The sequence below is a fragment of the Schistocerca nitens genome, chromosome 5, assembly GCF_023898315.1.
Source record: "Schistocerca nitens isolate TAMUIC-IGC-003100 chromosome 5, iqSchNite1.1, whole genome shotgun sequence".
Classification (NCBI taxonomy): domain Eukaryota; kingdom Metazoa; phylum Arthropoda; class Insecta; order Orthoptera; family Acrididae; genus Schistocerca; species Schistocerca nitens.
The window spans coordinates 820836170-820863776 of NC_064618.1; the positions used below are offsets into that span (position 1 = coordinate 820836170).

Here is a 27607-nt window from a genome sequence, read left to right on the forward strand (position 1 = left end):
CTTGTAAACATGACATCCTCTGAAGGTGATCCCTTAGTTAGAGGGACTTCCTTTAAGCAGGTATATCTATCAGCTGAATTCAATCTAAAAAAGGTGCACCTCTAACACTAACTACTACAGAAATTTTTCCATGAGTGATCCCACCACCTTGTTTCCTTGACAATTTAGATGCTTCCTTTACCAGGATACAGATTAGCTGGCTGTTTTTCAAGGACTTCCTTGTGGGGTGGGGGAGTGGCTGTGTACGTAAAAAACAGTATTCCATTCGAGTCCATAGATCTAACATGGCACTGCACTGAGCAGATATTTGAACGTTGTGCAGGGACAGTTGAATTTAGTGAAACTAAACTTTTGTTTGTTGTTGTTTACAGGTCCCCTAACTCTGACTTCAGAGCATTTCTGCTCAGGCTAGATAGGGCTCTTGATTCACTTTGTAGGAAGTACCATAAATTAGTTGTATATGGTGACTTTTATATACATTTTGTGTATGATGGTGCAAGAAAAAGGATGTTGGCAGATCTCCTAAATTAAAATGATCTGATGCAGACTGTGTTTTTTCCAATAGGGCGCAGGGGAACAGTAGCACAGCCACATACAATATTTTTATTACTAGATGGGCATTCTGTTAGTAAAAGCATGAATGGCCTTTCATACCATGATGCACAAATTTTAACACTAAAAGGCTTTTGTACTCAGACAAATGTCACATGTAAATACAAACTATATAGGAAAGTTATCCAACAGCAATAGAGAGTTTTTTAAACCTTTTCAAGGAACAAGAGTGGCAGGATGTTTATAGTGCTGATAACATAGATGATAAATATAATGTTTTCTTTAACACATTTCTCATGCTCTTTGAGAGTTGCTTTCCATTAGACCATTCTAAATGGGACACTAGCAGTAATAGGCACCCCGGGTGGCTGACTAGTGAGATAAGGATATCATGTAAAACAAAGTGGGAATTATATCAAAATGTTAGAAGTAGTCACAATCAAGCTGCAGTAGCCCATTGCAAACAGTATTGTAAGGTGCTTAAAACATTATTAGGAAGGCAAAGAGTGTGTGGTATGCAAATAGAATAGCTAATTCACAGGATAAAATTAAAACCATATGGTCAGCAGCACAAGGTCGACAATGTAAAGTCAGTTCACAGTAAAAATATTTCTGTTACTGATAAATCAGATATATGTACATTATTTAACAATCATTTTCTGAGCATTGGTGGTGAATTAAATAAAAATGTAGCTTCTACAGGGAATTCTATAACTCTCTTGGCAAATGCCTATCCAAGATTGGTGTCTGAAGTACTCCTCTGTGATACAGACAAGGGGGAGATTGAGTCAATAATTAAATCACTGAAGACTAAGGACTCTCATGGATATGATGGAGTGCCTAGCAGAATATTAAAGTACTGTGCTGCTCATGTTAGCCCTGTATTCAGCCATATTTGTAATTTTTCCTTTAGGCATGGTCAGTTTCCTGAATGGTTAAAGTACTCTGTAGTAAAGTCACTTTATAAAAAGGGAGAAAGGGATAAGGTAGACAATTTTAGACCTATTTCTATGCCATCAGTGTTTGCTAAAGCTATTGAAAAGGCTGTGTATGTAAGGATAATTAATTATTTTATATCACATTATTTGCTATCAGATGTACAGTTCGGCTTTGGAACTGAAAATGCTATATTTTCTTTTCTCTGTGAGGTACTGGATGGATTAAACAAAAGGTTTCAAATGTTAGGCATATTTTTTTTATTTGTCTAAGGCGTTTGATTGTGATGATCACAAAATACTGCTCCAGAACAGGGAGTAGCTCACAATTGGCTCACCTCTTACTTTAGCAACAGACGGAAAAAGGTCATTATTCAAAATGTTGAGAATGGCTGTGGTGTGGAGGGAGGGGGGGGGGGGGGGGAGCGTGCTCCAGGGATCAGTGTTGGGACCACTCCTGTCCCTTATGTATATAAATGATATGCCCTCTAGTATTACGGGTAACTCTAAAACATTTCTGTTTGATAATGACACTAGCTTGGTAGTAAAGGATGTTGTGTGCAACATTAGCTCAGTTTCAAATAGTGCAGTTCATGACCTAAGTTCATGGCTTGTAGAAAATAATCTAACTCTAAATCACAGTAAGACTCAGTTTTTACAGTTTCTAACACACAATTCAACAAAACCTGACATTTTAATTTTACAGAACGGGCATTAGATTAGTGAAACTGAACAGTTCAAATTTCTAGGTGTTCAGATATATAGTAAATTGTCATGGAAAACCCACATTCAGGATCTAGTTCAAAGACTTAATGCTGCCATTTTTACTATTCGAACGGTATCTGGAGTGAGTGATCATTCACCACGAAAATTAGTCTACTTTGCTTATTTTCACTCGCTTATGTCATATGGTATTATATTTTGCGGTAACTCTTCCCATTCTAAAAGGACATTTTTGGCTCAGAAACGGGCAGTTCGGGCAATAAGTGGTGTGAGTTCACGAACCTTTTGTCGACCTCTGTTCACGAGTCTGGGTATTTTGACATTGACCTCTCAATATGTATATTCCTTATAGTCATTTCTCATTAACAATATTAGCTTATTCGCAAGAATAAGCAGCTTTCACTCAGTTAATACTTGGCAGAAATCAAATCTGCATTTGGATCGGACTTCCTTAACTTTTGTGCAGAAAGGTGCGCAGTATACTGCCACATCCATTTTCAATAAGCTACCACTCAAATTCAAAAATCTTAGCAGTAATCTACACGCTTTCAAATCAAAACTGAAGAGTTTCCTCATGGGTCAAGGAGTTCCTTGAAAAAGTAAGCTGATTCTTGTTGTATTGTTGACTGCTTTTACTTAAACTTATGGATTGACTTTTTTTGGGTTTGTAAACGTTTTATTTTTATCTGTTATTACTTTTATGTTGTAATTTCATGTACTGACACGTTCCATGACCTCGGATATTTACTCCTCAATTTGGTCCTACGGAACTTGACTTGTAAATAAATAAATAATCTGATGACATCACATGTTCAACATTCATGATCCACGTTTGGAGTATTTCCCATCATTTGCAGCCTCATGTGTCTTACATTACTTGCCTCAGCATCATCTAAGTCACTTTGGAAGGTTTTTAAATGTTAATAATAATCACCCTGTATATGAAAAAATATATAGCCTATGTCTGTCCAAATGTTCATTAGAGTATTGTGTAAAAATCTGAAGCAAATCAGACAAGAACTTTTCGAGACTTTTGGTAATAACGTTTACAAAACACACACACACACACACACACACACACACACACAACACACACACACACACCATGTGGCACTCCATTAGGTATATAAAAACACATGTATTTGAATGCAACATTGCGTCAAAATTTCAAAGAAATCACAGATGAACTTTTGGAGATCTGCAATTTTGTACAAACAAACATTTAAAGTTTTATTTATGTAGATGAAATTGTTCATTTGCACAAAACTGTAAATTTCCAAAAGTTATGCACTGATTATATTGAAATTTTGACAAAATTTTGCATTCAAATATACACGTGTTTGTAATGGAGTGCCATATGGTGTGTGTGTGTGTGTGTGTGTGTGTGTGTGTAAAAAGCAAAAATCTCATTCTTCACTGAATCCTTCGAAATTTTGACATAACATTGCATTCAAATATGCACGTTTTTATATAGGTACTGAAGTGCAATATGATTTTTTATTTATTATTGCTCTTTTTGTTATGCTGCCAAATCAGATCAATGTTTCAGATTCCTTAAATCTTTTATGTAAATACCACAATACCAAAATAATCACCCATGTGTATTAATCCTATTGTAAGTACACAATTTTACAGTAACATGCAGTGGCTCATTCTACAGGTATACTTTTCCTGACAGATATATAAACTTCTGCAGATTATTTAGCTCCAGGAAAAGAGATGCTTAGAGAGAGGGAGAAACATAATCTTGCATGTGGGATACATACCTCCCAAACGTCTTTTTACAGTTCCAGTGATAACAAAATTCATACTTACTCATACCAATATGACAAATAAATTACAGACATCTGGTGAAGGAAACATGTTCCTAAGCACTTTGTGTCAACCCCATGAAGATGAAATATTTTAAGATTCTCAAAAAATTCCAAAATATAACTATCAAAGTATCATTGCAATTGAATAGATATTAAAACACAGAAAGCAAGTCTCTCACATAAGGGTCAAATGATCAAAATGGGGACCAATTAAAAGAAAGAATAAAATAAAAAATGTAGAAAAAGACAGAATGCTACTTACCATAAAGAAGACATGCCAAGTTGCAGACAGGCACAGTTAAGTCACTCACATAAAGCTTTTGACCACAGCCTTCATCAGTAAAAGAGAGACACATACCATTCACACACACAAGCAAGCACACCTCATGCACACACGACCACCAACTCCAGCATCTCGGGCCTCATCTTATGTATGTGTGAGGTGTGCTTGCTTGTATGTGTGATTGGCATGTGTCTCTCTCTTCCTGATGAAGGCTGTGGCTGAAAGCTTTATGTGAGTGTCTTTGAATTGTGCCTGTCTGCAACTTGGCATGTCTTCTTTATGGTTTGTAGCAATCTGCCTTTTCCTACAATGTTGATATTCCTACCTGGAGTTTCCATTGTTTGAGTGAATAAAATAATTTTTTTTTCATTTTGTGGGTGTAATCAGATTAGTGCTATGTGTGATGTTTGAGAAATTTTTCATGCAATGGATGGTGCAATATACTTCAGCTCATGTGTTTTTATTTCTGATACTGTTTCGGAATGTTAGAAATTCAAAGACTACGCTATACTTATTGTCACATACAAGAAGTTTCCACTCTGCCTTCTTGTTCATAGGTACAATGACTCTTCACATGAGTCTTTGTCATATATGGAGAAAAAACGAGCTACTGTTCATCCACAAATTGTATGTGATATTCCGAAGAACAGCCATGTCTACGTGAAACCACACCATCAAAGTAATGGCCTATCAGGTACAATATATACCATCATGTTTCTACTTTAATGTAGTAATAAAGAACTATAAGTAGTTCTAGAATCGACTGCTAAACAAGAGATAAATTTTGAAAATAAAATGCCAGTTATATGTATTCAAGCAATTTTTTCAGGTACAAGTATGTATCAAGCTGAAGATCATGGCGGTGTATCCACACCACACTCATCTTCCTCGGACAATTACAGGCGGGAGCTAGCACATGGTGGTCGTCCTGCAGGTTATTCACTGGCTAGCTCTGACTCTGAATCTAACATGAAGCCACCAGCCTGCTTCATCAACCACTCTCGCAGCAGGTATCAAAGCATGTGTAACTTAATGACATAGCTGTATCTTTAAAGTAATTATACTGAATAGTAGCTTTGTTTGCTCTTTTTTCCATTTGTTTTCTGAACTGGAATAAATAAGCAATTAATCATCTTATTTGTATAGCATCCAACTTATTGAAAGTTTACTCTGCAGAGGAATGTGTGTTGATGTCAGATAAAAGTGTGCCAGCCTGGGATTCGAACCTAGGACTTTTGCCTTTTGTGGCCAAGTGCTCTACCTACTGAGCTATTCAAGCACTGCTCATCCTCACAGCTTTATTTCCACCAGTACCTCATCTCATAGGAGATGAGATACTGGCAAATGTATAGCTGTGATAGTAGGCCATGACTCAGGCTTGGACAGCTCATTTGGTAGAACACTTGGCCACAAAAGGCAAACGTCCCAGGTTCAAATCCTGGTCTGGCACACAGTTTTAACCTGTCAACATTACTAAATGGCTGACTCAGTTCAGAGCACCTACTGCCAGTTGCAGGTTGCCTATTTTACAGCTTCCAGGGACAAAAAGAATTTGATTTTCAATATTTCATATAATTATTGATTGAAATTAAAAATTTAAAATGCTATTATCATCTACTCATTAGGTCTTACATTAAAACTTTAAGACAATATGACAAGTATTACATGTAGATACTGTGTAAATATGAGGGTCATTCAATAAATAGAGACAAATTGGTCTGGGGAAAAAGCAGTTAGTAGAGCAAGTTTGGTACTTTTATGGCTTTAAGTTGGCATCACTGGGATAAGCCCTGATCAGCTGATGTATCAACACTGTTCTGCTTATAACCTTAAAAGTACATTTCAAGATGGTGAGTCTGCTTGAAACGTCCTCATTAGTTGAACAACGTTCTGTGATTCGTTTTTTACTTGCTGAAGGTGTGAAACCAGTGAATAGATACTGTAGATACTGCAGAATGTCTAAACTTTATGGTGAAGATGAAGATTGTATGAATCATGCAAATGTTTACAAGTGGGTAGAGCAGTTAAAAAATGGTTGCAACTCAGTGACTGACAAACACCATTCTGGCCGACCATTTGCAGTTTCAACTCCGAAAGTCAAATTGATGACATTATTTGTGCCAAGCACCATGTGACTGTGGAAATGATAGTTGATAAGGTTCAAGTTAGTACTGGTACAGTTCATAACATTATCTGTAACAAGGTGAAGTACCGCAAAACACGTTCTAGATGGGTCCCAAAATCAAAAAGACAAAGCATGGAGTGGAAGCACACCAACTCACCTGTGAATAAAAAATTCAAAGCCCAAGCATCAGCAGAAAATGTCATGTTGACGGTGTTTCGGGATGCTGAAGGCCCAGTTTTTTGTGATTATCTCAAAGGGCAGTGTACAATGAACAGCCAATACTACTCAGATTTGCTTTAAAACAAGGTGCTAGATGGGAGAGAGACATCGTTGACCTCAGAGGAGAGGTGTGATTCTCCAGCAAGACAACGCACATCCTTATGTTGCTCAACTAACCCATGAAACCATCAACAAAATGGGCTGGAAAGTATTGCCTCATCCCCCTTATGGTCCTGTTAGCACCTAGTGATTTCCATTTGCTTGGTGCACTGAAAGAGGCATTAAGTGGGAAGAGAATCCAGGACAATGAGGATGTGAAAAAGATTAGGGGAAATTGGTTCAAACATCAAGATAAAGGGTTCTTTGCAGCTCGAATAAAAAAAGCTTGTAGCCCATTGGAACAAGTGCATAAATGTTCAAGGGTATTATGTTGAAAAGTAGAAAAAGCATTGTTTTGTAAAAATAAACGCTTTTTTCTCCAGACCAATTTGGCTCTTTAATTATTGAATGACCCACACATTTTGAGGTAGCATAACTCACAGATACAAATTACCCAGTCTAAATTCATCCAGTATTTGAGCATGACAGCACTTAGTGACATGCAACGAACTTTACATATAACTTCAAACCTTAAAGAAACATTTTCTCACTGAGACCCCCCACAAAATGATAAAAGGAAAAAAGGTTATTGCTTTCTAGATTTTCAGTACTCATGCAGTAAAACATCATCATCCACCATGACATTTTAATTTTTTACTTCTTTACTAATAACTGTAATCACAACACATTTTGTAGACAGTATCCAAATATACCAATGAATGGACATGCAAAATTATGTTAAGTACAATACATAATTCAGGAGATATGACATCATAAGCAATAAAAAGCTTGAAACTCTAGGTTTTGCTTAAAACAAAATGCAGATTATCAGATGATATTCATCCAGTGTTTGATGCAATCAGCAACTTCAAACAAACTTTAAATATAATATCAAACCATCTCTAAACTTTTCTTCACTTCAATACTTAATGTCAAATATTTAACACATTAACTCATTTGTAGGCAATCAGAAGTTCGAAGCTTTTTTATGTACCAGAATTCAATTTTGTAAAGAATTGTGAGTTTACTGGTATTCTTATAAATGACACTTGCTTTTTTACTTTAAACTGAATGGAACTTATTTCAAATGAGTGGAATGTGTGCCATTAATACTGACTTGCCTTTTTATATTCCAGTTAATATTTCAACTTCTCCGATCCTGTTTAGAAGTTTTTTGTGTGGGAATACGGAACATTGAAGAATACTGTTCAGAAGTTTACACTCTGGTCTTGGTTCATTGTAGTATCAATTGATTTTTTGGTCCCCTGGTACTATATTCTGCATTTGTATTTGCCCATCTCCTGCCCCCCCCCCCCCCCCCCCCCCGTTCTTCTTCCTCTGACTCACTGCTTAAGACACTTTTGTTAGAGTTTGTGACATTCCCAAATTGCATTCCAGAACATTCAAAAAAATCTAGAGTATTCACAAACACTTAGGAACATTATAGACAGTCACATATTTTTCCACTTAGAAAATATATTAATGCAAAATAGCCAGACGATATCCTGGCAACCACAACAGTAGGATGGCAACCTCTTCAAACTCTCATATCTCGACGACAGCTAGCAGCACAAAATCACTATAGAGCACAACAGGGGACCCAAGGGTAGCACCAGACAATAAAACTTGTGATTAGTAGTTGGTGGTTTTCGAAGTATTGTCAACTTCAATCTAGGTAACTAAACATGTTTTTTGGTATTTCATTAGGTAACACATAACGAATATGAACAAAAGTATAGTGTAATTTTCATTGTCATCAGTACCAACCTTCTAAAACTGTGACAGTGCACAGATTGGACTGCATACCTAGTAAGGACGGAAACACAGGACAAATAAAAGTGAGGAATTCAATCCAGATTCATACTTCCATTTAAAAAAAATCAGAAATTAATTGGAGATTAACACAAAATTCTAACCAGTTCATGAAGGAAATTGTATGAGTAAGATCATTTGTGGTGATTGATATAAAATTTACAGTAAGGTCTTTTGTGTTACGTACTATAGGGTTAAAAGCTTTGGAGAAAAAATGAGTTCACAATACTCAGTATTATGAAAAGGATAGCTGCTATTCACCATATAGTGGAGATGCTGAGCTGCAGATAGGCAGAACAAGAAGACTGTTGGAAAGTAAGCTTTTGGCCAGTAAGGTTTCATCGGAAATAGATTGTGCCCCCCTCCCCCCCCCCCCCCCCACACACACACACACCAGCAAAACTCACACATGCATGACTACAGTCTCTGGCTGCTGAGTCTGGCATTACATGAGTTGTACATGTTTGAGTTCCTCTGAACCATTGCTTCAACATAAACATTTAAAAATCACATCTTTGTTTGTGTAATTTGCTCATTTTCTTCACTGTTCATTATAGACAGAAATGCTTTTATGTTGATGAATAAGAACTATAAAATATTCTATCATAGAAAGTATTGCTAATTAATCATAATAAAAGTACAATGTTTTCATAATACAGAGGGTGAAAAAAGAACCCATTACAGTCAAAACAGACTAATGGTTCATACCACATTTCATCAAGTGGGCTTTGTTGCCTTTAATATACATTATTTATACTGTATATAAACAATAACAATAATTTTAATATGGGTTTGGTGTTGTATGTTCATTCAGGAAATAACATTCACCTAGTAGATCACTAACTATCTAGTCACCAATTGCATCACCATCTCATCTGGGTCAGTACGGGTATCAAGAACATATAACACAAGAACAGGTTTGTTGCTTTTTTATATTAATCTTACTAATGCTTAATTAAATACAATTTTTTACTAAAACTACTAATGTGGAATATCACAATTATGGTTTGTGAAAAACAAGGATGAAGGTCCTTGTCTTAATAAGACATTGGCAGATATGCTTTTGATATATGTTAATGTCAGACAAGGAGATTGAGATACAATATTACCCATAGCGACATTTGGTACAAGACGCTGAAGCTAGACACTAGAGGCTTCACAATGTTCTTTCTGCTCCATGGTCATGAGGCCACAACAACAGTAGATACACTATTCTCATTTCAGCTGGATGATACTAACAATGACTGTGTGAAACATCTCACTGCCAAGACCAAAGAAGCAAAGCAGCTGGCTCAATACAGACACTGGATGTCCAGGAGGAAGACCAAGTACCAGCCAGTGAGATACCGCTCAGGAGACTTGGTATGGATTTTTAGACCTGTGTGGTATGTGAGACAATTGGAAAAGTTACTAAAGCTCTACACTGGGCCATATCGTATCTTTTGACAAATTTCTGACATCACGTATGAAGCTCGAGGGTTATGGCACAGCTTTAACAATAGCATAGCAAGTGAGGTAATCAGTTTAGATTACTATCCACTGCTACCTGTTTGTTTTGAGAACCTCCCCAAGAGATCAATTCCAATTCAGTGAAATGGGATTGCTTCAGGAGGGATTGATACCAGATGCCTTGGTGGTAATTGTGGCATGTGCTCCCATCAGGAACATTTCTTACAGTGGTTCACATAGTGTCAATGGATTGGCAGAGACCTGGTCAGTGATATCTTTGTCATCCTGTCTAAAGTTTTCAAAAATCACAGGTGGCCAGATGTTGGAGTGTCACAGAAATAGTTCATGATAGCTGGCTATAGATAACCCAAGATGTCCTGTAAAAATTTCTGATTCACCACAATAAATACAGTGAGAACTTGCCAGCAGCCCAAAAAACTGCACAACACTCTTTCTCAGTTGCAGAGTAGTTCATTTCAAACTTGGGGAGCATCCTGGAAGCATAAACTATCATCTTTTCAGTACCTTCCTGAATAAGGCAGTCTTTTCAGGTCAGCCTCATAAACTCCAGTTTGCCAGTGGCCCATCTGCAAGTCCATGGAGCAGAAATACTTTGCTCCTTTCAAGCAGTCTAGGTGTCATCAATGTGTGACAATGGACTAACAGTTTTCTTCGTGGTTTTGTTCAGTGCTCAATAGTTGACACAGTGCTCGATAGTTGACACAGAAATGCTACATGCCATCCTTTTTTCACAAGGGCCAAAAGAGAGGATCAAGGTCTATCTTGTAGTACCTTCTCCACTTCCTCCTGGATTAACTACTGTCCAGCTGGCAACACTCTACGCAAACACTGGCTAATTGGTGGAAGGTCCTGGGTGTTTTACCGTGGACCACTTGGGCGGTGTCTTTTCCTCTCCATGTATGAAAGCATACAAAATGTAGTGGTAGTGGAGTACAATTCTTCTTCGGTGACAGTAAGTGCTCTTCCTAGACTTGTTTGGCTGTCCGTATGTACATACCTTTAGGGATGAGTTTTGGTTCCTCATGACAATTAATGATCTGAAGCATCCTAACAATACTTATGATCATTGCTGATATTTGACATGAGCCAAAGGAGCCTTTAGCAATCAAAGAAAGAGTCACAGTTTAACTGAGTATCTCAATTGATGACTGGAACTCATCTTGTTGATGATGGTGGAATAATGTCTTCAGTGGCAAACTACTGACAAGAACAATTTTTGTAACATGTGCTTGTTGAGATAGCTCCAGCAGTCTGGAGCTCTGATCTTATACAGTCTACGGGTGCTTGTGATGCCTGCAGGAAGCCTCGTCTGAGAACAACACTATGATTACTTAAATTTGAAGGGCTGTGTTCTATCATTAATACTTATTCTTCCAATACATATCCCTATTGGCTGGACATATTTCCCATTTGTGACTTTCGGCACAATCACTTTAGTATCACAAAACATAGTGTTCTTTGACAGAGGATGAATGGCTTCCGACATTACAGAAAAGAAAGCCCCGAACTTGACTAGCGTCCAGTCCTGTTGCACATTGATAATGATGTCAGTGACATTTCCTGACACCTTGGTGACTGTCATCCACGGAGGATTTGCATCTGTGGTGGTCACAGCTCCTTCGATGGTTGCCTCACCTAGTTTCCTTAAAGTAGATAGCTAGACTGACTGGCTGGTAGCTCTGTAAGATGATTGGAAGAGCTGCTGCATATGGCATGTAGGGAAGTGACCTCATCCAGGGTACAGTGATGGGATTTGTCCCATAGAGTGACCATAATTAGTCTGCAGCTGATAAGCATGAATAGAACTGTTGTGATGGTCATTATCCGACACAGTGTAGTAGTCACCAATAACTCGCCTTCTTTATCTGCAGTAGTGTACAATGTGTCAAGGGTTTCCACAGTGGAAAAACACAAGTGTGTTGTCCTCTGTCCTCCAAATGAGTGTTCTTCTGCGGGGAATTCTGCTTCGTGTAGGAGTTCATCATATCTGCTTCGGTCTGGTGCTGCGGCATAAGTCTGAGTTGACCGAGTCCATTCTCCCTATCAGTGTGTTCGATTGGTGACACCTCTTTCATCCAAGTCTTTCTATTTTTTCTTGATGTGCTGGTACCACTTAATGAATTCCTCTGTCGTGGTGAGGTACTTTACCAGAAGAGTTTGGTGAATGTCTTCTGTCATCCCTTTCATCAAGTGTGAGTTTTCTCAGCTTATATCATGTTGGGATTCACGATATGGCATAGGCTCAAAACATTCTGAGTGTACGACTGTTGTTTCTCTGTAACATTGGACCCAGTTCTTTCGCTAAGTGAACTTGCTGTCAGTTGTTGCCAAACCTTATCTTTGGTTCAAATCGGAATTTGTCCCACCTGTTGCACTTCACTTCATCATTCCCAAACCACTGCTGGACTGTGCCATCCAAGTAAAAGTACAGATCTGCAAACACATCATATCATTCTATCTGTCATATTTACTGACAACCCAGTTGAATGTTTACAGCCATTTCATTGGGTCCTGACCAGCATCCTCAGAAAACAATGCTGGATGCCTGATGTGCAGCTGATTTACTGCTGGTTTGGAATTCACCTGTTCCTGAATATATGGATCTTACAATGATGTACTGCTTGTATCCTGGTTCCTGTCCACATATTCAATGGTTCTTATGCTGCCTTGTTGGAGATATGGTGACACAGATGTTTCTAAGTACCTAGCGTCTCCACCAAACAGTGTCACATCAAAACCACAATCAAGTCCAAATCTGAATGCAGGGTTGTAAATGAAGCACTATACTTAGAACTGACATGAACGTACAGCCAGAATTGAACTGACCTGCTGGACAGAGAGTGCAGCTATTTACACAAACACTGAATATTTCATAATATACAAATATAAGGTATTTAAATAACCTTCTAGAATGACAAACTCTAAATAACAAATAACTGCTGGTGACTGGGTTTGAACTGGCTAGCCGTAGCATGCCAGCGAGTGACTTTAACTGCTATGTCGCACTGGATGCACCACAGCTTGTGGCAATATCACATTCAAATCTAGAGCAATATATTTATTTACCATTAATTTTTGCTCCTTTTATGTGATTACTCATTGTTTCTATACTATTTTCTATAAATGAATTAAATAAAAAGGGAGAAGGGGCAATCCCCACCTGGTGCCTCTTCTTGATTTCTAGCCTCATTGAGCGAATGACCGCTTATGTATGGTACTTTAGTTTTGATGTACATGGAGAATCAATCTTCTATTTCTCCATTGTACACCTGTGATTTAGTTAGCATCCTTTAGGGTCTCCTTACTATGGTTCCATGAAGGAAAATGTATATCTAATATTATCTTACAATTTTGTTCGATTCCCTAAATACTAACTTCCCATCTGTTGTATCAAGAGGCTTTTCTTGGTCAATGAATGTTCCATATGCTCTAGGCATATCACGGTTGTAATTTCTAGAATAATTCATAGTTCGTGTTCCTTTTCTTTCCTAAGTCCAAATTGATCTTCTACTAAACTACAGTTAATCTAAGTTTTTAATGGTGCTTTTTTATGTTATATAGAATTTTTGAGGCATAGAGTAGTGAATTGTGAATTTTGGTTTATTAGTCTAGCAACGTACATAATGTAAATCATTTAATTCAGGTACAGGAGACACATCTAAATTGTGGTAAGACTTTGCCATAAACATAAAACAACTGATTTTAGTAATGACATCAAAATAATAATAATAATCAAGCATGGGGTTTGTCAACCCCCATCTGTCATGTCTCCAGGTGGATGATAAGTGAATGCCCAGCAGATATGCAGGGTAGGCGGGAAATGAAATACCACCCACAGACCAAAGAGACAACAAAAATCCATGCTGCATCTGTTCACCAGGAGATGTGGCTGTAAATATCCTCCAGGAACTCACAATCCCTGGTTCTACATGGCTAGCAAAAGTCAGAAAGTTGATGGAAAGCAAATTATGACTCTTAGAGTAAAGACAGTATTACTCCAGAAGGACAATCCACCCACTCCAAAGTGGCAACCGAACATTCAGATTCTGGGGAGCTTGGGCTTATGTGAGAGAGTAAGTTGGAATGCTCTGGTAAACTTCCATGAAAAGCACACACTTACAAGGGCACTTTCAATATACAGACATTCATTAGAGCAGCAAAATTGAAAGACACACAGTCTCTCAACATAACTCTCGAAGTAGAAAACCAAATTCTCGCCCCGCAAGAAACGCACTTCACAACTTCAGAAACAACAGACCACAGTAATTACAGACTCTTCAAAGGTGGAACAAACAAGGGAATTGGATCAGCATTATTTGGCATTTTTCTCCATTGTAGACATAAGAGTTTTGGATTCAGTAAAAGATGAGAAAAACATGAACAACTGACTTATGACTATAAGAATTACACTCATAAACAAAACCTACATCTTTATTAATGTACATTCACCAACAAATGATGACAATAAAAAAGAGCCTGAGGAAACAGAAAGATTCTGGGAAGAATTTGAAACAGAGATGGCCAAAATTCCAAAAGATGATGTGAAAATTCTACTCCGTGGTTTTAATGCCCAAATTGGCAGGGAACACAAATACAAGAGGACAGTGGGAGACTATCCTGCTCACAAGTTCACCAATAAGAATGGTGAATGACTCACTGAGTTATGCCAACAAAACAACCTAAAATTATGTCAACCTCACTTCAGAAAAAGCCTGAAAAACAAAAAGCTTCATGATTACCCATCCATCATTTAGAAGAATTTCAGATTGATCATGTGGCAGTATCATACAAATACCAAAAAGAAATTCATGATGTCCAATTACACAGAGTTTCAAACTTTGATTCAGATCATTATTTAACCATAATCAAAATTAAATTCACAACTGAAAGAAAATTCAACAGGAAAACACTGGTGATCTCAAAATTTTATTACACAAAAACAAAGACTCTAAAATAACAGAAAAATGAGAACAGTCTGCAGAAGACTGGGAGAAATTTCAAACTAAAATCTTCAAAACAGAGAAAGACACAATTCTTCTTCACAAAGACCCAAAACACCCTTAATAGAATCAAAGATGTGAGAATGCATTAGAAGAAGGAAAGAAAGAACTTGCAACAAGTCAAGAAGAAACACAGACGAAATTCCTCTAAGTTTGCAAACAAACATCCAAGACTTTAAGATGAAGTAAATGAAAATATGTCAATGACCAACTGGAGTCAGTTGAAGACAACTTCAAAAATTATAAAATACATGATTTATACAAGACCTTTCTGAATCAGATCAAAGGGTGCCCACCAAGGAAACTCTGCAAAAACAAGATGGTAAATTAGCCTTGACAAATAAAGAAAATTACCAAGAACTAGCCACATATTCTTCACAACTTTTAAATTGTCCAGAATCCAAAGAGAGATTCCTGAAAATACATCCAGATATCACAACAGAAAATTCGTCACCACCAGCACAAGAAGAAGTTTATTTACACATCAAGAAACTTAAAAACAACCAGGCATTAGGGGAGGATGGAACTGTAGCTGATCTCTTGCAAAATAAATTACACAAATAATCTGAAACATTCAGCAAACCAAAACAATCCCTGATGACTGGAAAATTCCTCTAATCCATCCACTGCAAGAAAAAGCAACAAATCTGATGTAAACAACTATAGAGAGATCTCTCTCTTACACGTAAACTACAAAATCCTGTAAGCTTGTATCTTGAATAGAGCACAAAAGCAATTAGAACTATTAGCAGAATACCAAACAGGATTCAGGACTGAAAAGGTCATGCTCAGGACAAAAGTTTGACCCCAAAACCATACTCAAAATGCGAACCTCAGACAAAAATCTCTACTATGCATATTTGTAGGTTTCAAAAATGCTTATGACTTGGTAGACAGGCCTTTACTAAACCAAATTTTAGAAGAGATTCCAAAACATGAAAACGGATAAAACAAACACTAAATGGCATGAAGTCTGAAGTAAAACTAATGTGGGAGATCTCATCTACATCTGCATCTACATAGATACTCCACAAGCCACCATACGGCATGCGGAGGAGGGCACCCTCTTCCACTACTAGTCATTTACTTTCCTACTCCACTCATTAATAGAGCGAGGGAAAAATGACTGTCTATATGCCTCTGTATAAGCCCTATTTCTCATATCTTACCTTCATTCTCGTTATGTGCAATGTATTTTGGAGGCAGTAGAATCATTCTTCAGTCGGCTTCAGATGCAGGTAGTCTACATTTTGTCAGGATGTTCATCCAAAAGAAAATCACCTTCATGCAGGGATTCCCATTTGAGTTCCTGAAGCATCTCCATAACACTTGTATGTTGTTAGAACCTACCAGAAACAAATCCAGCAGCCCCTCTCTGAATTGCTTTTATGTCTTCCTTTAATTTGACTTGGTATGAATGCCAAACAGTCGAGCAGTACTCAGGTTTCACTAGTGTCCTATATGCAGTCTCCTTTACAGATGAACTGCACTTTACTAAAATTCTCCCAATAAATTTCAGAACCCTTTGACATTCAAACAGGTGTGAGACAAGGAGATGGACCCTCCAGTTCAGTTCAATGTTGTCCTAGACAAGGTTATGGAAGAACGTGAAAAAGAACTCCAGAAACTTGGATTTTGGAAGCCAGTCCTACTGGGCCTTTCCAAAATCAACCTCTAGATGCCATACCACTACATGCCATTTGAGGATGTCTTGGCAATTCTTAGAGAAGACCAAGAGACAGCTGTCGAATAGCTTGAGATACTTAAAGAGTATGAAGAAAATGTAGGGTGACAGATTATTTGAGGAAACTGAATTCTTATGTTCAAAAACAGAAATCATGAGCCTGAAAACAAAACACAATAAAATCAACAGGGTCCCGTACTTTAAATACCTCAAAGAATTCGTCAAACCCAAGAGGCCTTGAAAAAAATCTCACAGCAAAATCACCTCCAAAAAGTCAAAAAAATCATTAGGATAAGTCCAAATATCTACAACAAAGAATCCATGTCAAGGCAGACATACATTCAGCACTACAACACAGTCATATAACAAATATCCTCTACGCAAGTGAAACACTGACATATAACAGAAAATACAAATTACTTTTGAATACATTATGGGCACAGCAGTGATCAATGACTTATAAATAATTACTATTAAAAACAATCTTGATCACGATTTATTTAACAAAGTGACCGGTTTCAACCACTACTGTGGTCATCTTCAGACCATTGAGTAGGAACCTCTTTCTGTTGAAGAATCACTAAGAGTAGTGATTCTTCAACAGAAAGAGGTTCCTACTCAATGGTCTGAAGATGACCACAGTAGTGGTTGAAACCGGTCACTTTGTTAAATAAATCGTGATCAAGATTGTTTTTAATAGTAATTATTTAGAAAATACAAACTTGAAGAAATCATAAAAGAAGACAGAAGGATCGTTAGGAAAATTTTAGGAGCAAGATATACCGGTACCGAAGACAGTTACCAGCTACAATCAATCACAACAGAAAAGTTTTCAGACACTGAAATTGACATTAAGAAAAGGCAAATGAAATTCCTTGGTTATGTCAACAGACTACCAGAAAAGTGATTGAGAAAAACTATAACAGACTATGTAACATCACTTAAGAACTCCATGCCCTGCCTAAATGAAATTTGAAAGGATCTCAAAAACACAAACACAAGACCAACCGATGTTTTAGAAAGACACACCTTCAGACACAATGTAGATAAATGGGAATTTACATTAAAGCAGTAATTTTTTAGAGCATTTCTCACGGAGAACAATGGTTTTTCTTTGTACTTTAAAATGAACATAAACAATCCTGACCACAAGAAACCTTTATTTTTGTGGTTGATGCTCATGGAGTTCATAGCGCCTGCTCCATTCTCTGCCACAGCCTACCATCATGGTATGAGTTCTGAAGATGGCCAGTAACTGACTGAAACTGTTAACCACAAAAATAAAGGTTTCTTGTGGTCAAGACTTTTTGTGTTAATTTTAAATTACATCAAAGCAACCAAAACAAAAACAGTACAGACCAAAGTGGTTGAAAGAATGTAAACAAACCTTCTTGGAAAGATTGAAAGCCTACCAGAACAACAATAAGAATACCAGGTGCACCGGTATGAAATGAGCGTTAAGATACAAATGTGTCGATAGGGAACATTTGTTGTGAATGAGCCTTAATTTTTTTTTTTTTTTTTTTTTTTTTGTTTGGTTGGTTTTGTGACTCGCCAATCTTTAAAAGTGCCACCGCGCAGTTACGCGCGTCCTCTACGTGCGGCGCTGTCTGCCAGCCATGCAGCAGCAGCGCCACCTAAGCGGCCAGCCAGCCAGCGGCTGCTAGACTCGGACTCAGTTATGATTTGTTTGTTAAAGTGTACACACGTCTTACTCTGTTTACTTGATCTGTGACTTCATGTATTGTGTCGTCCTTGAAATATATTTGTTCAATTTGAAGTTATAACAGTTGGTATGACATCTGTCAAAGATATTTAGTATACATCAAGTCATGGAACAAACATCATCATATGTTTTCATCGCGTTAACAATGTTGAATTTTGCACCAGAAAGTGATGATTTACGGAAAGCATTAATTTTTTGTTTTCATTTGAAAAAAAGTGCTGCAGAGTCGCATCGAATGCTTGTCGAGGCATATGGTGATCATGCTCTATCAGAAGCAACAGATGGTTTCAACGGTTCAGAAATAATGATTTTGATGTAAGAAATGAAGAACGTGGAAGACCACCAAAAAAGTTCAAATACGCCGAATTGCATGCAATATTGGATGAAGATGATACTTTGAGTCAGAAGCAAATGGCAGCAATGCTAAATGTTGCACAACAAACAATTTATGACCGTTTGAAATCTATGGGAAAGATCCAAAAGTGTGGAAAATGGGTGCCATATGAATTGAATGAAAGACCGATGGAAAACCGAAAAACCATTTGTCTAATTTTGCTTCAAAGACATGAAAGAAAATCAATTTTGCATCGAATTGTTACCAGTGATGCAAAATAAATCATGGGTTAATCTGGGACAACCATCAACATCGACTGCAAAACCAGATCGATTCGGCAAGAAGACAATTCTCTGTGTTTGGTGGGATCAGAAAGGCGTGGTGTATCATGAGCTTCTAAAACCCAGTGAAACTGTGAATACTAATCGCTACAGACAACAAATGATCAATTTCAACTATGCATTGATTGAAAAAAGACCAGAATGGGCTAGAAGACATGGCGAAGTAATTTTTTTTACACGACAATGCACCTGCACACAAAGCAAAACTGGTTCAGGATACAATCAAAACACTTGGCTGGGAGCTGCTACCCCACCCGCCGTATTCACCAGACTTAGCCCCTTCTGACTACCATTTGTTTTCATCAATGGGACACTTCAATTCCTACGAAGAAGTCAAAAATTGGGTGTCTGATTGGTTTGCTTCAAAATACAAACATTTCTATTGGCGTGGTGTCCACAAATTGCCAGAAAGGTGGTCAAATGTATAGAAAGCAATGGTCAGTACTTTGAATAAAATGTTTTTACTTTTCAGTTCAAAATTAGTGTTTCATTTTCACAAAAAAAAAACGCTAATTTCATACCGCTACACCTGGTATATAGAGAAGTTGATTGAGTTGTTTGCTTAATGTCTTCCATTTATTGGGAGAATTCAGTAATAATAATAATAATAATAATAATAATAACAATACAATTTTGTCATACAGACACACACACACACACACACACACACACACACACACACAAACATGCAAACACAAAACAAAATAGTAGAATTTCTGCCACGGAATCCCTGACTACAAGTTAAATATGTTTTTGTCCATTAATTTATTATTCAATGTCATCACTGTATACTGTGGAGGCTATGAATATAATTTAAACAGGTGTGTCAGTAGCATAAAATCCTTTTTATTTATCATGTTGTAAGGTGATTAAAATGATTCTCCTCAAATAATTTTTGTCAGCTGAGTAAGAATTTTATTATTTAGTAAAAGTGTATGGAGGGAACAGTTAGGATTTACAGTTTCTGAAATAATGGGTGACAAGACTCTTTCTGATTTACAGGTGCACTTGTACCTGATAATTTTCTTCAGCAGCTTCAGTAATTGTGAAACACTATCTGAACTTCACAAGAAAATAGTAAAATTGTACCATACTTAATGGCAGAATCAAAATAACTATGATATTCTATTTTTTGTGTACTTATGTCAGCAGAACCAGGTTTTAAATTGTAAGACATTTCCAGGGGCAGATGTGGATTCTGACCACAATCTATTGGTTATGAACTGCAGATTGAAACTGAAGAAACTGCAAAAAGGTGGGAATTTAAGGAGATGGGACCTGGATAAACTGAAAGAACCAGAGCTTGTAGAGAGTTTCAGGGAGAGCATAAGGGAACAATTGACAGGAATGGGGGAAAGAAATACAGTAGAAGAAGAATGGGTAGCTCTGAGGGATGAAGTAGTGAAGGCAGCAGACGATCAAGTAGGTAAAAAGACGAGGGCTAATAGAAATCCTTGGGTAACAGAAGAAATATTGAATTTAATTGATGAAAGGAGAAAATATAAAAATGCAGTAAATGAAGCAGGCAAAAAGGAATACAAACGTCTCAAAAATGAGATCAACAGGAAGTGCAAAATGGCTAAGCAGGGATGGCTAGAGGACAAATGTAAGGATGTAGAGGCTTGTCTCACTAGGGGTAAGATAGATACTGCCTACAGGAAAATTAAAGAGACCTTTGGAGAGAAGAGAACCACTTGTATGAATATCAAGAGCTCAGATGGCAACCCAGTTCTAAGCAAAGAAGGGAAGGCAGAAAGGTGGAAGGAGTATATAGAGGGTTTATACAAGGGTGATGTACTTGAGGACAATATTATGGCAATGGAAGAGGATGTAGAGGAAGATGAAATGGGAGATAAGATACTGCGTGAAGAGTTTGACAGAGCACTGAAAGACCTGAGTCGAAACAAGGCCCCGGGAGTAGACAACATTCCATTAGAACTACTGATGGCCCTGGGAGAGCCAGTCATGACAAAACTCTACCATCTGGTGAGCAAGAAGAATATAATAATTCCAATCCCAAAGAAAGCAGGTGTTGACAGATGTGAAAATTACCGAACTACCAGTTTAATAAGTCACAGCTGCAAAATACTAACGCGAATTCTTTACAGACGAATGGAAAAACTAGTAGAAGCCGACCTCTGGGAAGATCAGTTTGGATTCCGTAGAAATGTTGGAACACGTGAGGCAATACTAACCTTACAACTTATCTTAGAAGAAAGATTAAGAAAAGGCAAACCTACATTTCTAGCATTTGTAGACTTAGAGAAAGCTTTTGACAACGTTAACTGGAATACTCTCTTTCAAATTCTGAAGGTGGCAGGGGTAAAATACAAGGAGCGAAATGCTATTTACAATTTGTACAGAAACCAGATGGCAGTTATAAGAGTCGAGGGCCATGAAAGGGAAGCAGTGGTTGGGAAAGGAGTGAGACAGGGTTGTAGCCTCTCCCCGATGTTATTCAATCTGTATATTGAGCAAGCAGTAAAGGAAACAAAAGAAAAATTCGGAGTAGGTATTAAAATTCATGGAGAAGAAATAAAAACTTTGAGGTTCGCCGATGACATTGTAATTCTGTCAGAAACAGCAAAGGACTTGGAAGAGCAGTTGAACGGAATGGACAGTGTCTTGAAAGGAGGATATAAGATGAACATCAACAAAAGCAAAACAAGGATAATGGAATGTAGTCAAATTAAATCAGGTGATGCTGAGGGGATTAGATTAGGAAATGAGACACTTAAAGTAGTAAAGGAGTTTTGCTATTTAGGGAGCAAAATAACTGATGATGGTCGAAGTAGAGAGGATATAAAATGTAGACTGGCAATGGCAAGGAAATCGTTTCTGAAGAAGAGAAATTTGTTAACATCGAGTATAGATTTAAGTGTCAGGAAGTCGTTTCTGAAAGTATTTGTATGGAGTGTAGCCATGTATGGAAGTGAAACATGGACGATAACCAGTTTGGACAAGAAGAGAATAGAAGCTTTTGAAATGTGGTGCTACAGAAGAATGCTGAAGATAAGGTGGGTAGATCACGTAACTAATGAGGAGGTATTGAATAGGATTGGGGAGAAGAGAAGTTTGTGGCACAACTTGACTAGAAGAAGGGATCGGTTGGTAGGACATGTTCTGAGGCATCAAGGGATCACAAATTTAGCATTGGAGGGCAGCGTGGAGGGTAAAAATCGTAGAGGGAGACCAAGAGATGAATACACTAAACAGATTCAGAAGGATGTAGGTTGCAGTAGGTACTGGGAGATGAAGAAGCTTGCACAGGATAGAGTAGCATGGAGAGCTGCATCAAACCAGTCTCAGGACTGAAGACCACAACAACAACAACAACAACATGTCAGGAGAGTTTGCTACTATTTGTATTGCAAATGCAAAACTGCTTAATTCTTTGGGAGGAAGTCAGTATGTGTATTCAGCTTGAGCTCTTGTTCACATTTAGTCTAAGGAACTTATTCACGTGGACTTCTTCCATAAGGTAATTTTATGCTATATTTACTGAATGGCTATAATCTACTTTAATCTTAGATATTTCATTACTACTAACTCAAATGACTGACTGTCATTTGACAATGGACCACACTGCCTTTGTCTTACTTTTAAGTTGGAAAATGAACTTTTTGTTTGCCATTTGTTTGGCTGCCTTCACAATACTTTAAATATAGTTTTCTTATGTGTTAACACTCTGAGTAATTTGCTTATTTTTATTGTATTTTAGTTCATTGTGGAGTTGCCTCTTCTGGATACTAGCACTTTTCATATCTTGAGTTATTCATTAAGTTTACTAGTCATTTGGTTACATGTGGTTCTAAGTGGATAACTTCCATTAAAAATTTCAACAAAGGTACTCGAAGATTTGTCAGAGTTACTAGTACTTGAAATACAGCTACCTAGCATCACTGTTCTATATTTTGAATAGCTCTACTGGAATTTTCTTTCATAAGAATGATAGTTACTCTAATTTTTAGGAGTACCACATATGCTATTTCATTGTTGTAGTCTACACACATAACCCTGTATAGCTGTTTGTGTCTGGATATAAGAAACATGCTACCCACAATTCTTCCCACCTCCCAAAGTGATGTTCCACTGCCCTCAATATCTACAAAATAACCTCATCCTCCATTATGAGGCACTTACTCCTAACCCTTGGAACATGGGTCATACAGAACACACAGGGGAAGACCTGTCCTATGTACCCATCCAGTATATTGCATTACAGTCCTGCCATACGTATGTACTATTCAATCATATAAAAGCAATCATATCACATACTAGATCTGCTGTAACCATAACAAAGTCTTTTATGTGAGCACGGTCATCAGTTACATGTCTACCTGAATCAACCAAGAGCAGAGATGATCATCCTGTTGAACACAACATGCTTGACTTCAGTGGCTGCTTCATGACCTGTGCCATCTGGATCCTCCCTCCTCCTCAACAGATTGGAATTGTCCTTATAACACATCCTTGCCTCCTGCAATCCTCCTGGCTTCAGTCTCTGCTAGGTGTTGTCCCACACTCCCCTGTGTCCTGATCTCCAGCCCCTGCCCTCGCCCCTCTTCACTCACATCCTCCTCTCTGCAGTCTCCCTGTTCCTCTGGTCTACTGTTCTACTCACCCTCTCTCAGTCCAGTCCTCCACGATGCTGTGCCCCACGGCAAGCTCACTGATGTAACTTACCTCTCCCTCCTAACCGATGTCAGGCTTCCCCACAACCCAGTCTCCCACCCCCAGCCTCTTTCCCCCTCCCCCCCCCCCATTTCCCACTTCACCATACACAAACCTCCACTTCAGGTGGTCTGATGTGCTATGAAAAATTTAAGTGTGTGTCGAAAGGACAGGCAAATTGGAAATGGAGGTGGTATCTTTGTTGCAGTAGATGAGAAACTCAAATCCACTCAGATAGAAATTGAAGCTGCATGTGAGATTATTTGGGCAAGACTCAGTATCAGGAGTGGGCATAAAGTGATAATTGGATCCTTTTATTCCCCACCAGATTGATCTCCTGTAGAGAGAACTTCAGTTCACCTGTACTTAAGTTCCCAGATCATACTGTAATCATCAGTGGAGACTTCAATCGCCCAACAATCAACTGAAACTTTGCAATTCTGTTAGTGGTGGGTGTAATAAGACATCCTCTGAAACTTCTCTACATGCTTTCTCTGAAAACTATCTGGAACAGATAGTTTGGAACCCCACTCATGGTGGAAATATATTGGATTTAATGTCAAGAAACAGACCTGCCCTCTTTGAGGATTTGAACATTGAAACTGGTATCAGTGACTATGATGTGGCTGTGGCAACAATGATTACCAAGGTACAAAGGGCAACTAAAATAAGCAGAAAGATTTATATGTTCAGTAAAGTAGATAAAAAATCTGTAATGTCATATCTAAATGGGATGGGGAACTTGAAATTTTCAGCACAAGGCAGGAGAGTGTAGAGGAACTACAGCTCAAGTTTAAAACAATAATTGACCATGTACAGGATAGATGTGTACTCAGTAGAACAATTTATAATGAGAGGGCCCTCCATGGTATACAATCACTGTAAATAAGTCTCTAAAGAAACAAAGGCTACTGCGTAATAGGTGTAAACGAAAGCATAAAACCACAGATAAAGAAATGCTGAATGAAATGCATTTTTATGTTTGTCAAATGATATTTCACAAAACTCAAAGAAATTCTGGTCCTATGTAAAGGCTGATATGCCACCAAAGTTAGAGTCCAGTCCCTAATGAATGAGAAAGGAACTGAAATTGCAGATAACAAAGCAAAAGCTGAAATGTTTACCTCAGGTTTCAAGTGTTCCTTTACAAAGAAAAACACAGGAGGATTGTCCCTATTTAATCCTTGTGCCACTTAAAAGATGAGTGAAATAAATATTAGTGTCAGCAGTTTTGAGAAACAGCTGTAATTCTTAAAACTGAACAAAGCTCCAGGGCCCAATTGAATCCCTATAAGATTCTATACTGAATTTGTGGCTGAGTTAGCCCCTCTTCTAACTGTAATCTATCATAGACCCTTGTGCAAAACACCATCTCCAGTTCTTGGAAAAAAGCACAGGTCACACCTGTCTGCAAGAAGGGTAGTAGAAGTGATCCACAAAACTACTGTCCAATATCCTTGACGTTGATTTGTTGCAGAATCACAGAACACATTCTGAGCTCAACATAATGCATTATCTCAAACAGAATGACCTCTTCCAGGCCAACCACCAAGGATTCCAAAAACATTCATCATATGAAACCGAACTTGCACTTTTCTCACATGACCTACTGAAAGATTTGGATCAAGGCAGGCAGGTAGATGCAGTATTTCTTGATTTACGAAAAACATTTGACTCCACACCATACCTATCCTTATTTTCAAAAGTACAGTCATATGGGGCATCAAGTGAAATTTGTAACTGGATTGAAGACTTTTTGGTAGGGAGAACACAGCATGTTATTTAGGATGGAGATTCATTGACAGATGTAGAAGTAATGTAGGGTGTGCCCCAAAGAAGTGTGTTGGGACCTTTGCTGATCATGCTGTATATTAATGACCTTGCAGGCAATATTAATAGTAAAGACAGACTTTTTGCAGGTGATGCAGTTATCTATAATAAAGTACTGCCTGAAAGAAGCTGCATAAATATTCAGTCAGATCTTGATAAGATTTCAGAATGGTGCAAAGAATGGCAACTTTTTTCAAATGTTGAGAAATGCAAAGTTGTGCACTTCAAAAAAAAAAAAAAAAAAAAAAAAAAAAAAAAAAAAAAAAAAAAAAAAAGTATCCTATGACTAAAATAGCAATGAGTCAATGCTGGAATCAGGTAAATCATACAAATACCTGGTGTAACATTTTGTAAGATTGAAATGGAATGATCTCATAGGTTCAGTCATGGGTAAAGCAGGTGATAGACTTTGGTTTATTCATAGAATACTGGGGAAATGCAATCAGTCTACAAAGGAAACTGCTTACAATGCACTTGTGTGACTGGTTCTAAAATATTGCTCAACTGTGTGGGACTACCAGGACTAACAGAGGATATTGAAAGTATACAGAGAAGGGCAGCACAAATGGTCACAGGTTTGTTTGATCCATGGGAGAGTGTCACAGAGACACTGAAGAAACAGAACTGGCAGACCCTTGAAGATGGACATAAACTATCCCAAGAAAGCCTGCTAACAAAATTTCAAGAACTGGCTTTAAATGACGACCCTAGCAATATACTACAAGCCCCTATGTGTCACTGACATGTGGATCATGAGGATGAGATTAGAAAAATCACAGCATGCACAGAGGCATTCAAACAATCGTTCTTCCTGTATTCCATATGTGAATGGAATGGGAAGAAGTCCTAATAACTGATAGACTGGGACGTACCCTCTGCCATGCACCTCACAGAGGTTTGCAGAGTGTAGATGTAAATGTAGACAATGTAATCAGGTGTGTGTGTGTATGGGAGGGGGGGGGGGGGTGTATCGTGCCACTGAGGCTGGAGATAGTGCTCATGTGAGTGTGAAGTGAGCCTACTTGTGTGAATGTGTGTGTTTTCGTTTCTGAAAAAGGCTTCGGCCAAAAGCTCAATATGTAACAATTTTTTTGTTGTGCCTGTCTGCAACTCAACATGCAAGCTATCAATTTCATAATATTGTTTATATTCCATTCTAGGTTTTCAGATAATTTAGATGAGGAGTGTCTAGTAAGAAATGACTTCAGTTTAGCTTCGAATTTCTGTGGATACTAAATTCCCTGCCTTTTGTCTACACACAACTTTGCATTACACTGTAGCACTACATTCTGAGCTTTAAGCTATAATGGAAACTACTTTTGACGACCTGTTTCTCTTCCTTGTTTTGTGGTTGTATGTTCGCATAATATTGACCATACTTACTAACAACAGATACCATTAACAAGTAAATATGTAGGGATGTTAAGTGTAAGAATACCAAGATATTTGACATTTCATGATCAAGTCACATTATACTATTATTTTTATTAACACTATACTATTATTTTTATTATCATCATTATTATTTGTTTTTACTGAATAATTACTTTACTGATCTGTATTGCATTCTACTATAAATCAATACAGTAAGACAAATCCATGTAGCAAGACAACAGGGAATACAAGTATGAAATATATACTGATCTGAGTTTTAAACTGATTATAAATGGATTAACTGCATTCTGTTTCTCACTCATTTGGATATAAACAAATTTGACGCATGAAATTTCATATAGAGTCTGACCATTAACCCTAATTTTGGGACCTGCACCTTACTGTAATTTATGTCAAATTACAAATTATATTTTATAAGACTAGGCAATAAACTATTTACCATGGAATGGTTATGAACAAGACATGAAAGATCCTTGCTTCTGGAAAAACATCTACTGTGTGACCTGCCTCCATCATTTTGTGAGCATGCCTCACAGACAAACTTAGAGCTTCTAACTGCTTCAAGCTCCTTTAATTTTTTTTTAATTCCTC

The 27607-nt window shown here is 37.6% G+C and overlaps 1 protein-coding gene across 1 annotated transcript in view; it reads left to right on the forward strand.

Moving 5' to 3' along the window:
* The window catches only part of LOC126259298 (uncharacterized), a 252725-nt gene that overhangs the window by 211930 nt on the left and 13188 nt on the right, over positions 1-27607 (forward strand). The window contains exons 13-14 of the mRNA XM_049955964.1: positions 4865-5001; positions 5137-5317. Coding sequence (XP_049811921.1) covers positions 4865-5001; positions 5137-5317 — 318 coding nt within the window. The remainder of the gene's footprint in view (positions 1-4864; positions 5002-5136; positions 5318-27607) is intronic.